This window comes from Gallus gallus, chromosome 5, assembly GCF_016699485.2.
Source record: "Gallus gallus isolate bGalGal1 chromosome 5, bGalGal1.mat.broiler.GRCg7b, whole genome shotgun sequence".
In the NCBI taxonomy this organism is placed as follows: Eukaryota; Metazoa; Chordata; class Aves; order Galliformes; family Phasianidae; genus Gallus; species Gallus gallus.
In genome coordinates this window covers 56,607,448-56,621,961 of record NC_052536.1, presented here as the reverse complement: position 1 = coordinate 56,621,961, position 14,514 = coordinate 56,607,448, and the positions used below count along the sequence as shown (strand labels likewise).

At 49.5% G+C, this 14,514-nt stretch overlaps 2 protein-coding genes across 3 annotated transcripts in view; one reads left to right on the top strand and one right to left on the bottom strand.

Moving 5' to 3' along the window:
* Nucleotides 1–14,514, top strand: part of MDGA2 (MAM domain containing glycosylphosphatidylinositol anchor 2) — a 362,730-nt gene that overhangs the window by 232,780 nt on the left and 115,436 nt on the right. For both annotated transcript variants that reach the window (XR_005860157.2, XM_025150963.3), the window contains exon 8: nucleotides 6,056–6,349. Coding sequence is in view for 1 of the 2 variants with exons in the window: in XM_025150963.3 (XP_025006731.1) it covers nucleotides 6,056–6,349 (294 nt within the window). In the remaining variant the exon portion in view is untranslated. The remainder of the gene's footprint in view (nucleotides 1–6,055; nucleotides 6,350–14,514) is intronic.
* Nucleotides 73–3,790, bottom strand: LOC121110912 (inositol 1,4,5-trisphosphate receptor-interacting protein-like 1). The gene is made up of 2 exons (XM_046942099.1): nucleotides 3,534–3,790; nucleotides 73–3,302 (listed from the first exon to the last, which is right to left on the bottom strand). The coding sequence occupies exon 2, from the start codon at nucleotides 3,297–3,299 to the stop codon at nucleotides 1,680–1,682; it is 1,620 nt and encodes a 539-aa protein (XP_046798055.1). The 5' UTR covers nucleotides 3,300–3,302; nucleotides 3,534–3,790; the 3' UTR covers nucleotides 73–1,679.

The window sequence follows — 14,514 nt, the reverse complement described above, 5'->3', positions numbered from 1 at the left end:
GAATGCTGGGGTCACCGTCCCTGGGGGTGTTCCAGAGCCGTGGAGATGTGGCACTGAGGGACGTGGGCAGTGGGCACGGTGGGGTGGGCTTGGGCTTGGGGATCTCAGTTCTCTTTGCAGCCTGAGTGATCGTAGGATCCTAAGCTTTCTGGCTACCCCGTCTCCCCGCACTGGCAGCCGGACGTCTCCCTGACGGGCCGAGCCCCGGCCAACGCGGCCAAGTCAGAAGGCGGGACGGAGAGGAGGCGCCGGGCAGCCCGAGCGGGCAGCGCGGGGCCGCTGAGGAGAGGCGGCGCTGAGGCAGAGTGGGCGGGGCCAGGAGGGCGGCCGGACTCACCGTCGTGACGTCAGCGTAACCGCCAGGGCAGGGAAGGCGTGGAGGGGTTGGGGTCTCAAGAGCGGGAAGGAGGGAAGCCGGCGTGCAAGGTTTTTTTGTGAGGAATTCTGTGATTTTCCTCGGAACTCGTACGCCTAGCCCAGCTGACAGAGGTTCTGGTAAAATAGGATGGCATTCCGCCTTCCTCAAAGGACACACGAGGCGGTTTGAACGTCAGAGAGCATCTTCTGAAAGGGAGGGTGACGGCGCACTCCATCTCACTGCCCCAGAGGACGGTGGACTCTCCCGTCATGGCAGTGTTCTGAAGCCGTCTCGCCACGGCACTGTGCAACTGACACTGCAGTCCCTCCTTGCACAGGTCACACTCGAGCAGCGCTGAGCTGAGCAAGGCATTTCTTGGCATTTGTGCAGAGGCCGAAGCTCCCGGAACAAAGGGATGCTCTCTGAGAGGCCGGGCGGTCCCTGCCCAGCTGCTGACAGGAGGCTGTGTTGGAAGCGTCTGTGCAGAGGCCTCTCCGGCTGCACGGGGTCCGGCTCCTCACGGTGTGGTAGCAGGGAACGGCTGCCGCGTGCGCTGCTCCCGGCAGGCAGGCAGAGCTCTGTGCGTGAAGGCTGTGTTGCTCCAATTTGTAGGAGGGAGAGGAGGTTCCCTTCATGGATGTACACCCGACGGCGAGATTAAGACACAACAGGTGAAATGTTAGCCCGACCACTTTATTACAAATCCTAGTTGTTTAGGGAGATGGGCAAGGGAAGTCGGGCGATAGAAGAGAGATTGGAAATAAAAGCAAAGAGTCTCTGTAGAAAGCAAGAGAGAATGAGTCACCACCGGGTTTCCAGCATAGCTCGTAGTTCAGATGCTGAGCTTCAGTAGAGATGGGTCGTCGGAGGTTGTTGTTGGCTTGACGACGACAAGGATGACTTTTTCCAAGGACAGGACAGCCTTATTAATGTAAGTCCAGAGTGGCCGAGTTGGCTGTCTTTGGAGTGACAGCTTCTTCCTTTTGGGACCATAGCAGGAACTCCTTTTGTTCCCATCTTCTGGGCCTTGCCAGCAGATAAGAGGGAGCAGGGAGGTGCCCACTTGCGTCTTGCCTTCACTGGATACAATGGTACTATTCCCAAATCTCCTGTACCAAGCTGGAGTCGTTTGGTCTCAGCCCAGATCTTTAGCCGGCAAACTCTCTCCAAAGAAATCCTTTTGGATGTAAACTGCCCACAACCTGATGCTGACTGCCACACGGCAACACCCACCTCTGGCCTCCTAGATAGCTCAGAGTCTTATTGCTCACAGCATGTGAGCTTTGAGCCCAAGAAAGGAGGGTTCTGACAAAGGCCTCTTTCAGCGTCCAAACAGCAGCAGTCTGAAGAGGCGATCTTTCAGCTCCTTGAAGTCACGCAGCGCCCGGGAGTGGGCGTCCGGGTCCTGCTCCAGGTGCTGAAAGAGGTTGAGCGGGCTGGCTGTTTGGAAGGCCTGTGGCAGGACAACCTCGTCAGGCATGGTCGCGTTGCCAAGGAGGAAGTGGTTCAGGAGTTTGTCGTTCAGGCAGTATTGCAGGTACTGCAGGAGATTCTCCAGCCGGCTCAGGAAATGCCTCCTGCGCCAGTCCTCCAAAGGGATGATGGCTAGGAGGTGGAGGAGAAGAGTCTTGATGGTGTAGCTGGAAAAGCCCATGCCCACCAGGATGTGAGCAAAGAGCCTCAGGCAGACGAGGTGGCAGCTGTTGGGTCCAGCGGTCCTGGCCACGTACTCGAAGTACTTCCTTTCCGCCACAGCGCAGCTCTGCGGCCATGTTGTGCTGGGCGTAAAGACGGCCTCTGCGTTCTGGCTGCTCAGGAAGATGTCCAGGTTGCCTTGCTGCACCCCGAACAGCAGCTCAACATGGACTTTTTCCCCGCTGGAGGTGTCTGTCACCTGGAGCTTGCAGGAGCGGCTGGAGGGCAGCACCTTTAGGCCGTAACGGTGTGCCCGGTGGGTGAGCCTCCAGATTCTTGGTACCTGCTTGTTGAACCAGGCGGCAGTTTTCTGCACATCCAGGTAGGAGCCGGTGCAGAGCGTCTGTAGGAGGCTGGGCTGCTGATTTTGGCTCAGCTCCTCCTGAGAGTGGTGGAGGAAGCACAGCACGTCCCCCAGCTGCTGCTCCCTTGTGCACATGCACACCAGCTCCACACGGATGCGGGAGTTCCTTGCCAGCATGTCCCCTTCCTCACCCAGCTCCGGGTGGAAGACGTGCCCATGGGGGGCCTTAATGGGCACGAGCAGGTGGTACACAATGTCCTCCTCACAGGGACTCCAGCCTTCAAAGGCACTGCCCACCCCAATGGCAGGCTGCAGCACCGGGTAGAAGCTGTTTGGACAGACAAATGTGAAGGTCTGCAGGAGGTCTCTCATCAGCTCCTCCACCAGCACGCACTTGGTGGCCCTTCCTTGCATCTTTTCCCAGGCACGCCGTGCAATGTATCTGGTCAGTGCTGAATGATAGAAGTATTCATCCTCCTCGTCCTCCCGTTCTACCTCTTCCACCTGTTCCTCCTGCTGCACCTGTTCCCCCTGATCCTCCCGTTCCTCCTGTTCCACATGTTCCACCTGATCCACCCGTTCCAGCTCTTCCACCCGTTCCAGCTGTTCCTCCTGTTCCACTTGCTCCTGCTGTTCCTCAGGTTCCACCTCTTCCACCTGTTCCTCCCGTTCTTGCTGTTCCTGCTGTCCCCCTTCCTCATGCTGCTTCCTTTTTAGGGACCGCCACATATTCCAAAAGAGGAAGACAAACAGTCCCGTACACAACCAGATCTTCCAGTAATGCAGCAGAGTAAAGAGCAGAGCCGGCATGTCCACCCAGCTCTGCTCCCCGTTCCTCTGCTCTTTCTCGTGCTGCTGCACGCGCTCGAGCATGACCGCATGGTCACTGCCACTGACAATTAGCGCCCTCACCAACAAGGCGAGAACCAACACCAAAGCCATGATCTGCAAGAGATGGGAGAGAGGGGCTCAGTGGGGCTGGGAGGGAGCGGGGCCAGGAGCCTCATGGCCCTGTGCTCAGGGAGGAGCAGTGGGTAGAAGGAGATGGGTGGCAGCAGGGACTGAGGCCAGCGCTGGCAGGGACAGTTCCAAGCACTGCCCGTGGCACTCCCACAGGGGCCGGTGTTTGCACCGTGTCCCTCGTCCAGCCCGACCTTCCCATGCTGCTGCACTTACCTATGGCCCAGGCCAAAGTGAAGCAGCACTGCCTGCTGACGGCCCTAAAACCATCCCCTGCATTGTGACATCCTTGCTGATGTCACAGTGGGCAGCCTGACCTCACCCTTCAGCCCTTCGCTCTCAGCTGCGCAAGGTGGCCACAGCCACGGTACTGCCACAGTTTGGAGGCATATCTCTCTGGGCAGAGCTCCTGGGGATGCTCTTTACAAAGCATGTGAGAGCTCCCTGGGTAGTTGTGAGTGAGGATTGGCCTCTGCTCCCATGTTACTGTCATAGAACCATCAAATCATAGAATGTCTTGGGTTGTAAGGGAGCCCAAGGATCTGTAAGTTCCAGCCCCCCTGCCACCAGCAGGGCCACCAACCTGCAGGTCTGGCACTAGACCAAGTTGCCCAGGGTCCCATCCAGCCTAGTCTTGAACACCTCCAGGGGTGGAGCATCCATAGCCTGTGTGTAGGCTAGTAATAGGACAAGAGGTCATGGCCTCAGCTAGTTCCTGGGGAAGTTCACATTGGATATTTGGAAAGATTTCTTCTTAGAATGAGTGGTCTGGCACTGGCACAGGCTTCCCAGGGAGTGGGGGGGGTCGCCATCCCTGGAGGTGTTCCATAACCCTGGAGATGTAACACTGAGGTTTACGGTCTGTGGGCGTGGTGGGGACAGGCTGGGATTAGGCTTGGGGATCTTGGGCGTCATTTTGAACCTGAATGATACTATGATTCTTTGATCTTAGAGGTGAGCATGTTCCTGTCCCACCCAGAAGATACATCAGTACTCAGAGTGGGCCATGGGAGATACATCTGTGCTGCACTTATTTATCACAGTCACATTCTAAGAGCAATATTGCTTGAAATCTGGTATCACATCTCCCCAAAGTCTTATTTCAGACTTTCATAGAAGTTAGCATGTGGTAAGCTTCAGCCTCAGGCAGCTCAGGTGGCAGCTGTTGGGTCCAGCATTCCTGGCCACGTACTTCCTTTCCGCCACAGCGCAGCTCTGCGGCCATGTTGTGCTGAGCGTAAAGACGGCCTCTGCATTCTGGCTGCTCAGGAAGATGTCCAGGTTGCCTTGCTGCACCCCGAACAGCAGCTCAACGTGGACTTTTTCCCCGCTGGAGGTGTCTGTCACCTGGAGCTTGCAGGAGCGGCTGGAGGGCAGCACCTTTAGGCCGTAACGGTGTGCCCGGTGGGTGAGCCTCCAGATTCTTGGTACCTGCTTGTTGAACCAGGCGGCAGTTTTCTGCACATCCAGGTAGGAGCCGGTGCAGAGCGTCTGTAGGAGGCTGGGCTGCTGATTTTGGCTCAGCTCCTCCTGAGAGTGGTGGAGGAAGCACAGCACGTCCCCCAGCTGCTGCTCCCTTGTGCACATGCACACCAGCTCCACACGGATGCGGGAGTTCCTTGCCAGCATGTCCCCTTCCTCACCCAGCTCCGGGTGGAAGACGTGCCCATGGGGGGCCTTAATGGGCACGAATAAGTGGTAGACACCGTTCAGCCCTCTCAGCTGTCCTAGGTCACCACGGCCATGGCACTGCCACAGTTTGGAGGCATATCTCTGTACAGAGCTCCTGGGGGTGCCCTTTGCAAAGCAGGCAGTAGCTCCCTGGGCCTTTCTCAAAAAGAAAATGGCTGACATGTGCCATGGATGCTGTGCTTCTTCTGTGGCACCCCAATTTACATTCCAAAATCATTGTCCCTGGAAACTCATTTGGACAAGAAAAGAACAGTGAAAATGTGATACCCCATGAAAGGCGTAGGGGCAGAAATGAAAGTATTGGAGTGTATTTTGTCAGTGCTGGCATTCAGATGCTTTTGTGCAGGGCAGGTCTGTAAGTGACTGGTGTTAAACAAGGAGCTCTGTAACTCTTTATTTCAGGGCTGAAGATGTATGCCTGCCACAGAGTTACCTTCATTCGGTTGGTCACAGTTCTTCTCCTATTCCTTCCATTTTTGTTAAGGCAAATATATCTGGAAAAGTGCAGCTTGAATGAGCCTCCCATGCTAGCAGTGCACCAACTGTTTTGCTTCCAGGTTGTCAGTTCTGAGCTGCTGTCTGAATGGCCCAGTCCTTCCTCCTTGTGGCCTTTTGGAGATGGATAACCTCAGCAGCTAGTCTGTCGGAAAGAAAATGACTTTAGTTGCAAATACCCATACAAAGGAAAGCTGTGATTCATGGTGATAAAGGGCTAGCTGCAACAGTTGGTCCCCATGCGCTGCTGATGGACACCAGGATGGCATTTTGGCACATTGGGTGTCTGCGGGGTGATGAGCAAGCTCCTTGGCTGGGGGTGTCAAGTCTTATTTTAACCACTTCATGCAGCTGAGCCCTTTGCCTTCATAGCCTTTCTATGATTTATGATTTGCCTTTTAAAGTAATGTCTCACAGACTCCTGATACACTTAATATGTATTGCTCTATGTGTATACATTATTTCTTGATATGTGATTGGAACTGTATAAGCAAGAAAGCCAGTTAATGTTTCTGTAATGCTAATTGTCAAACTCTTCTTCTCCTTTGAAGTCCCACCCAATCTGACTGTTCCTCAAGAAAAGTCCCCCCTGGTCACACGGGAAGGAGACACGATCGAGCTGCAGTGCCAGGTGACGGGGAAGCCCAAGCCCATCATCCTGTGGTCCCGTGCTGACAAGGAGGTGGCAATGCCAGATGGCACGATGCAGATGGAGAGCTACGATGGCATCCTGAGGATAGTGAACGTGTCCAGGGAGATGACGGGCACCTACAGGTGCCAGACCAGCCAGTACAATGGATTCAATGTGAAGCCCAGAGAAGCTCTGGTGCAGCTCATCGTACAGTGTGAGTAGATTCTTATTTTCTTCTCTTGCGCTTTTGCTGTGAAAAAGAAGTTGATTTCTTTCTCCCTCAAACAAGCAGCAGTGAGAGGTTTAACAGTTGTTACATGGGGGTCAGCCTCTTCTCTCGGGTGACTAGTGATAGGACTAGAGGGAATGGCTTCAAGCTGTGCCAGGGAAGGTTCAGGCTGGACATTAGGAAATACTACTTCTCTGAAAGGGTGGTCAGGCACTGCAATGGGCTGCCCAGAGAGGTGGTGGAGTCACCGTCCCTGGTGGTGTTCAAAGAGCGTTTGGATGTTGTGTTGAGGGACATGGTTTAGCAGGAACCATTGGTGAAGGGCGAATGGTTGGACTGGATGATCCTGTGGGTCTTTTCCAACCTTAGCGATTCTATTCTATGATACATTTTGGATGCTGTGTTGTTTGGCTCTGCAGCTCCTTGAATTCATGGTTTCAGTGTAAATATAGAAATAAAAATGGCATGGAAGTCCCATCTGTGTTTGAAAACAAAAGTGCAGGGCCACGATTGTTTTCCCAACGCTTAGCTCTGAATTTCTTGACACAGAAACGAGCATATGAGGTAGGAGGGCATATTTCTATAAATGCAGATCTGATACCGATCTCATGTGTTGAGACTGTAAAACAAGAAAGAAAAAATGAGAGCAAGAGCTGCTCCTTCTCAGCAGATCTGCATGCAGGTCTGTATGGCCTCTTCTGACACTGAAAGTGAACTGTCATGGGAGAAATGCTCAGAATCAGTAATTTCTCATCAGGCAAAGATCTTTGTGAAGCAGCAGGTCTACCCATTATTGCAGCAATGGGTGCACACCCCCTTACGGCAAGGGAGAAATGGCACAGCTTATCCCTGAGCTCCCCTCCATTGCATACCCTCTCTCCGGTACGGGTGATATCTCTCCTGTCACTCACTGGTTCAGCATATCAAGCTCACAATCTTCCCAATGTGTTTGCTAAAACATTTTTCCATATCAGTTTATCCCCCACCTGTAGTTCTTTCATCTTTCAATGGGGAACAAGTGAACAAAGCATACTGGGCCTTCCATGTTTTTCAAGGGGGATAGGAGGACAATGCATGCTAGGCTGTCCCTCCCTATTACCTTGCCCTGGTCTAGGTACTCTGACAACCATGCTACTTGGCACACTTACTCTACCCATACTAAGCAATATCCCAGTGATTCGTTATGAGCACCCCCTGCAGCCATTTTGTAAGAAAGTTCAGCAAAATTCTATTCCTTAGTGTTAGAACTGTTCTACTGCAACAACACAATCTACTTCTCACGGTCAGCATCAGGAATGGGAGGGAAAACAGAAGGGGAAATCAGTAAATCTGGCAACACTTAGTGTTTATTACTGGAAAATGAAAAGTCTGGTTTGATGATGCTTGTGGGGAACAAGGAGCTGTTCTTTATGGCTGTGTGTCTGACAAAGATGTTTACTTCCCTTTGTTGAATTGCTGTGTTTGTTTTCACCTGCTTATAGTTTGTGCAGCCTGCATTTGTTCCAGTTTCAGATGCCCAAATGTAAGGGCACGTTCTCTTTTTAACAGCATTCTGTGCTCAGCCCAACTGACCTCATTTGAGACCTTCAGTGATGAGACAGGCAATATACGTAGTGATTACTAATAGTCAACTAATCTGATTTTTCCAAGGACTGTGGTGTAGCAAATCATTTCTGCCCTTGCTGACATGTTGTGGTATCTGCTGTGCTTCCATCAGTGCTGCTTCCTGGTACGGTGGCACGGCTTTTTGTCACTGTGTGCTTCTGTCCCAGCCTGCAGAGAGCAGAGAGCAGAGCCTGCGGCAGTTGGTGGACTTCCCCACAGCCGTGGTGGGTTCATTTAGTTGTGTTCATCACCCCAGCTGCACTGATGTGTCTCCATCTGGTGTGGAGGTGCCCTTGTCTTCCTGCCTTGAGGTGGCAGAGAATGGCATGGCTTAAATACCCCACGACAAGCTCTGTCTTTCCCTTCTGAGTATCAAAGCACTGCAGGGAGGGTTGTCTCCTAACCACGGCACTCCTACAGCACGTGCCTTGTAGCGGGGAGGACTGGCTCCTGTATGCACAGGCTGGGCCAGCCTCCAGCCACTATGCCTTAATCCAGAGCTGTGGTTGCACTAGGGAGCCCTTGGTGGCACAATAACTTTTACCATTATTACTGAGATGGTTTTTGTCCTGATTGCTTTTGCAGTTATTATCGCCAGGACTGCTGCTGATGACATGCAGTTTCTCCTTCAGATCTCTTGAAACAAGCAGTCATTATATCTGTTTGATTCTAGCCACACAAAAAAAAAAGGTGATAAACAGTAAGTAAACAGAATGAAAAGGTGGAACGAGTAAGACATGAAGGAGCAGAGGATAGGATATGAAGACTGTACTGTGAATGGACGTGTCCCCTGGGCACAGGTGGTTTGAGGGTGACAGAGATGGCAGTGCCATGCCCTGTGTCCCCATGGCATGGATGGCATGAGAGAATAGCAGTCACTGATGGGGGAATGCAGCGAGCAGCAGCACAGAACCACTGTGGGGCTTCTCAGTGGCTGGAGTTAATCAGGTGTGTGCCTGTGTGTCTGCCTGGGGCTGGGTGTGCTATGTTTAAGCTACCACAGCTTTGTTGGGACGTTTCTCTGCCATTCATTGCAAACATTAAAAACACAAGAAAAGATTACTCACTACAGTTGTACTTTAAAGAACATCAGAGTTGGGAAAATCTGCTGTGATGCTCACCAGCCCATTGAACCCGAAACCAAAGGCTGGAACAGCTCAGGAGGACAGCAGCAGGATTGCTCATAGAGCTGAGACTGTGGTTCCTCAAAGAGCAGCAGTGGCAGGTGAGAAAGGTAACAGTGTGCACGAGCTTCAAATAGCTTGGATAGCTTCCATCTTTGCCATTCAGTTTATGTTCTTTTTGCCAGAGTACATCATCTTTTCCATACATCTGTGTGGAGTGCAGCTCTGGAGGTAAAGCTGCTGTAGCGTTCCCAGCTGGGACAAGTCAGCTGCCGTGCCCCACTGCCACCCTTTGCCTCTCCCATGAGTCACCAGGATTTTCTTCTCTCAGTCCCTAGGAGCATTATGAGTCCTGAGAAGCCCTGTTTCATGTGTTTTCAGCTAAAAAAAAAGCAATTTCCAGCTTTCAGTATTCAGAAGCACTCTTAATGTGGCTCTGTGTAACATCTGTGACCTGTCCCGTGTTGTGCTTTGGAAGACTTGATGTCATGGAATCACAGAATATCCCAGGTTGGAAGAGACCCGTAAGGATCCAGGAGTCCAACTCCTTGCTCCACACAGGATCACCCAAAAATCAGACCACAAAGACCATTTCAAGTCACGGAAATTCGTAGACACTCTTCTATTTATCCACTTATTTATCCTGGTCTCTGCTCCAAAGCCCATAAGCAGGTGCTGCAGCAGGGAGGCAGTCATGCATTTCATATAAGAGGAAGGGACGGGTGACTGTGGGTTGTGGGGAATGTTGCACTGAGCCAGTCCTCGGTGGACCCAATGGGAGGACTCCTGCTGGCTTCCAACAGCATCCATTACCTGGTGTGTGCAGTGCTTGCATTGCCGTTATTTTACTGTATTTTATGGAGGAGAAAGCTCTTTCTTATGTAATTTTAGCACCACATTAGATGCAGCAATTCATGTATTCTGATGGAGATGAGAGAGACAACTCGAAAACAGTTGCAATGAACAGGAATATAACAGGCATTTACAGAAGAATTTTCTTTAATCTGTCCTGATTTCGATTCCTACGTCCTTTATTCAGATCCCAGTGAGTGACAGTTTGGAGCTGAATGGACAAAGCAGGTGCTCTGTAATGCTTATTTTTCTTGTGGGAGGAAAGTGTGTGTGTGTCCACATTGACTTCAGTGTTGTTTCCACATCCAGCGTAGCATTTATTCAACTGTCATAAAAATCAGTTCTTTTCAGTAATTTTATAGTATTTATTTTATATCCTCGATCAGTTACAGTAGGGAAAGATACTTATTGAAGCATTTGTTTATGTATTAGCTCATTGCTTTTGGTTTGGATATGGTACGTGGGTGTGTTGTGGAACATTGCAGCTGCATGCAGCCCCATTCTCAAGAGTGTAAGAAGAGTTTCTGCTGTAGGAGGACTTTCTGTCTCACCAGTGCTGTGCTTCTCTGTTCTGTTCCAGAGGGCAGATCTTTTCAGTATTCCTCAATTCACATTTCAGGACTGTTGCTAAGAATAAACACAAAGGTAAAGACGCTCTCTTAATTTGACCTACTCTCAGTTCATCCTTCCAGCTTCAGAGGGCAGAGTTTTGCCTTTCCTCTCTTTTCTTTTGCTCCTCACTCTTTCCCTACCTTCCCTTTGTCCCCACGCTCAGCAATATTGGCTTCCCAGACTGTGATTTCTCTGGGAAGGATAGCTGATTTCTCTGCTTTTCAACAGTTTCGTTTCAAGTCATTGTTTCAAGTTTGGCTTCAACTACTTCTCTGAAAGGGTGGTCAGGCACTGCAATGGGCTGCCCGGGGAGGTGGTGGAGTCACCGACCCTGGAGGTGTTCAAGGAACGTTTGGACATTGTGTTGAGGGACATGGTTTAGTGAGAACTGTTGGTGATGGGTGGATGGTTGGACTGGATGATCCTGTGGGTCTTTTCCAACCTTGGGGATTCTATGATTCTGTGATTCTATGCTTAAAACTTCAGCTGTTTCCCGTTTTCCCTCAAATTCTAAAGCTTGTATTAGAGAAAGGCAAAAGCATCATGGGAAACAAGAAGAGAAGCAAGACTCAGCACCCTGGGCCCTGGTCTGTTGGATGAGATGTTGACGTAGGCTGTGCTCGCTGTGCTTTGCAGCACGCTTCAGAAACCATGTGCTCTTTGTCACAAAGTGATTGTTAAATGGTAAAATACAGACAAGAAGATCCTCGATACTAATGGAATAGGCTCGTGAGAGGAATGTAGTTGAGAATCTGATTGATCCAGCTGTAAGGTACTGGTGCTCCCTGCGTGGCTTTATGGGCTGAAACACCTGCAGGAGGCAGCAGAGTCTGTCCCAAGGAAAGAGTCCAGGATGGTTTTCCTATGTCCCAACTTCTCTACCTGTGGAACAGAGATAACATTTTCCTACCCAAGAGGTATTAGAGATGAGATTTTGAGGATGCTGCAATGAAGAAAGGTGTGAAGTGTCTGATTTGATCAATAAATCTTGTCTCCTTTGGTTATTGCTATGTATTACACTAGTGGTTGTTGCTGTTATTGCCATCCCATGCTGCATTCTCTTGGGTATGTTGGCACTGACCTCAAGCTGTAAGGTTTACTGATTTTGATCTTTGGTGTTTGATAGATTTGGTGAGTCCTGCTGGTGTTTCTCTGAGAGATTGGTTAGGAACTAGTGATAGAATGGGAGGTAATGGCCGTAAGTTGTTCAGGTTGAATAAGGAGCTGGTGATAGAACGGGAGATAATGGCCATAAGTTGTTCAGGTTGAACATTAGGAAGCATTTCTTTTCCAAAATAGTGGTGATGCAGTGGCCCAGCTGCCCAGGAGGTGGTGGAGTGCCAGTCCCTGGGGGTGTCCAAGAGCCATGGAGATGTGGCACTGAGGGACGTGGGCAGCAGACATGGTGGGGTGGGCTGGGATTGGGCTTGGGGACCTTAGAGATCTTTTCTAACCTGAATGATTCTGTGAATGAGGCTATAACATAAAGTGCTTGTGCTCATTTCTTGCTGCTCTTCTGCATCTTCCTGCCATGTTTAGGCAGGTTTAAATGACACGAGCAGTGTATCAGGTGGACTGGACTACCCACGCCAAATGAACCTTGCCAAGCAGCAGCGCCAGCATCTAACTAAAGCATCTCCCAGGTGTGGTTTGGTGCTGGGGGACTGGGAGTGCACAGCAGTGGAGCACCTTGGAGCACCAAGGGCTGCATGGGAGGGCTGCTCCCAACACGTGCTCCTGAAGGAAGCTGCTCCCAGGAGAAGAGAGCTGAGGAACTCAAGCAGGAAGTGCTGCCCACAGCACTGACCCTCGTCTGGTGTGCAGATTTTGGTAAATAAAATAAATAAGCGCCCACTGTTGGCAGACAGGGTGCTGTCCAGACATAATTTAAATGCACCATTTCTACTGCTGGAAGAGAAGGCTCTGGAAATAAAAATGCCATCGAGTACAATATAATCAAATGTTTACATCGTGTACCTTATCAAGTGATGATAGCAGGAAGGACACAATCATTTGTCACAGTGGACACTGCTGCATCTTGGGCTCGTGTTTCATATATTGCAGTTCTACTTTGGTGCTGTGTAAAATATTGTTCATAATATAAACTGTTTTCCAAATGCATTGGTCTCCAAGTACTTGTAAAGCCTCTTAAAGCATCAAACATATTTCACGGTAACCTGGCTGGCAGGGCGCTCAGCCACGCTGTGCTGCTCTGAATTTTCCTTTCAATGTGGGTTCTGCTCTGTGTATGTCAGTCCTACTCAGTAATAAATTGTAAACAACAAATGAAATCATGCTGGAAGGGAATGTCCTTCAGGGATTAAATCTGAACTGGAACAGAGCTAGTTAGCAAGAAATATGAGGCTGAATTATGATCTCAGGTGCATCATTCCAAAGCTGGAGTGAATCAGTGGGGCATAAATTAGTTGTTCTGGCTGTTCTGGATCAGCAGGAGACAGCTCAGAATCGGGTCCTCTTTGTTGCGACTGTGGATGTCATTTGCAGGTGAGGTTGGGAAACGTAATAATCTTTTATGCTTTAGGAGCAGTTTGGCAGCTCAAAATTTGCCATATCTGTGACTGTCTAAATATATGCCTGATGAAATATTGATATGTAAATATATCATATTAATAGAGCAAACGTTTTCGTGCAAAAAATAATAATATATAATAATGAAGTGTTCTCCATCCTAAACTGAGCTGGAAATAACAAGCTGAAGTCTCATGGAGAGAAATAGAGAGTTAGGAAAGGAATGATGAGGAACCAAAGGCTGCTGCCTGCAGGAGGCCTATGGGCTCTGAGTCGTGGTGCTTTACAGCTTTTCAACTTCAGGTGAAACACACTGGATTTTTAGGTCAGCCTAAACTTTGTTAACTGTGGTAATGTACTATAAAAGGGTTGGTCTGGGAATCTTGTAGGGAGAAGAGCAGTTGAGTGGGGAAAATGTCTTTATTTTTAGTTAACTATTGAGTACTGTGTTTATGCATGTTGAAATGATGGAAGGAAATCTGAACCTTATGTTTTACATGGATGCTATTAACTTTTTTTTTTCCTTATATAATAAGTGTTCATTTTAGTAGGAGAAGCTGGTTAATATTTCGAGCAAGTTTTATGTAATCCAGTACCTCCCCAGACTGTTTGGTTTATTACTTTCTGAAGTACCTCCTTGGTAGGTCACTGGCTAGTGGCTGTTCTCCATAGGTTGGGTTTGGTTTTGATGGAGAGAGGTCATGCAAAAGGAGAGCTACAGTTGGACTTCACTACTTACGTATTTCTGTGCTATTTTGACTTCTGTTTTCGAGCATGGGAATTAATAACTGGCCTAAACAACTTCAAAACCTCAAAATATGTGTTGCTGCCATTTGCCTTTATTACATTAGCTTGCTCTCTGAAGTGTCCATCTCCATCCTGGCACAGTCCCTGGGCTGCAGGCTTTCAGCAGGGCTGCTTCACACAGCACAGGTGCCCAGTGCCTGTCTGAGCCTCAAGATCCCCTCCCCTGCAGTGACAAATGTCCAGGTACTGCTAACACTGTCTTGTGGGTAGGTTTTCATAGAGTCATAGAATGACCTGGGTTGAAAAGGACCATGATGATCATGTAGTTCCAACCCCCTGCTATGTGCAGGGTCACCAACCACCAGACCAGGCTCTGGTCTCTTGCTTCTCCATGCAGGTTTAGATAAAGAACTATTTTAGCATAGCATGTGAGCAATTAGGGCTTTGTATGTAATTTATCTGAACGTAGCAAGGGAAGAAAAATGTATGGAAATAATGGATGGTTTGATCAGCAAAGTAAAATACTGGGAGCTTTTTGACATTTCACAAGGTCTGAGGCGGTGCATGTCTAGTGACCTGGAGTGATAATGGATATGCAAAAAAGTGGCAACATGGAAATTATAATTGCAGATGAGATCACTTGAATTTTTTTCTCATCTGATATTAAAGCTGTAGTTGCTG

What these genes read in the sequence shown, in the direction of transcription:
- LOC121110912 (XM_046942099.1), bottom strand. Translation starts at nt 3,299, where the DNA reads ATGGCTTTGGTGTTGGTTCTCGCCTTGTTGGTGAGGGCGCTAATTGTC.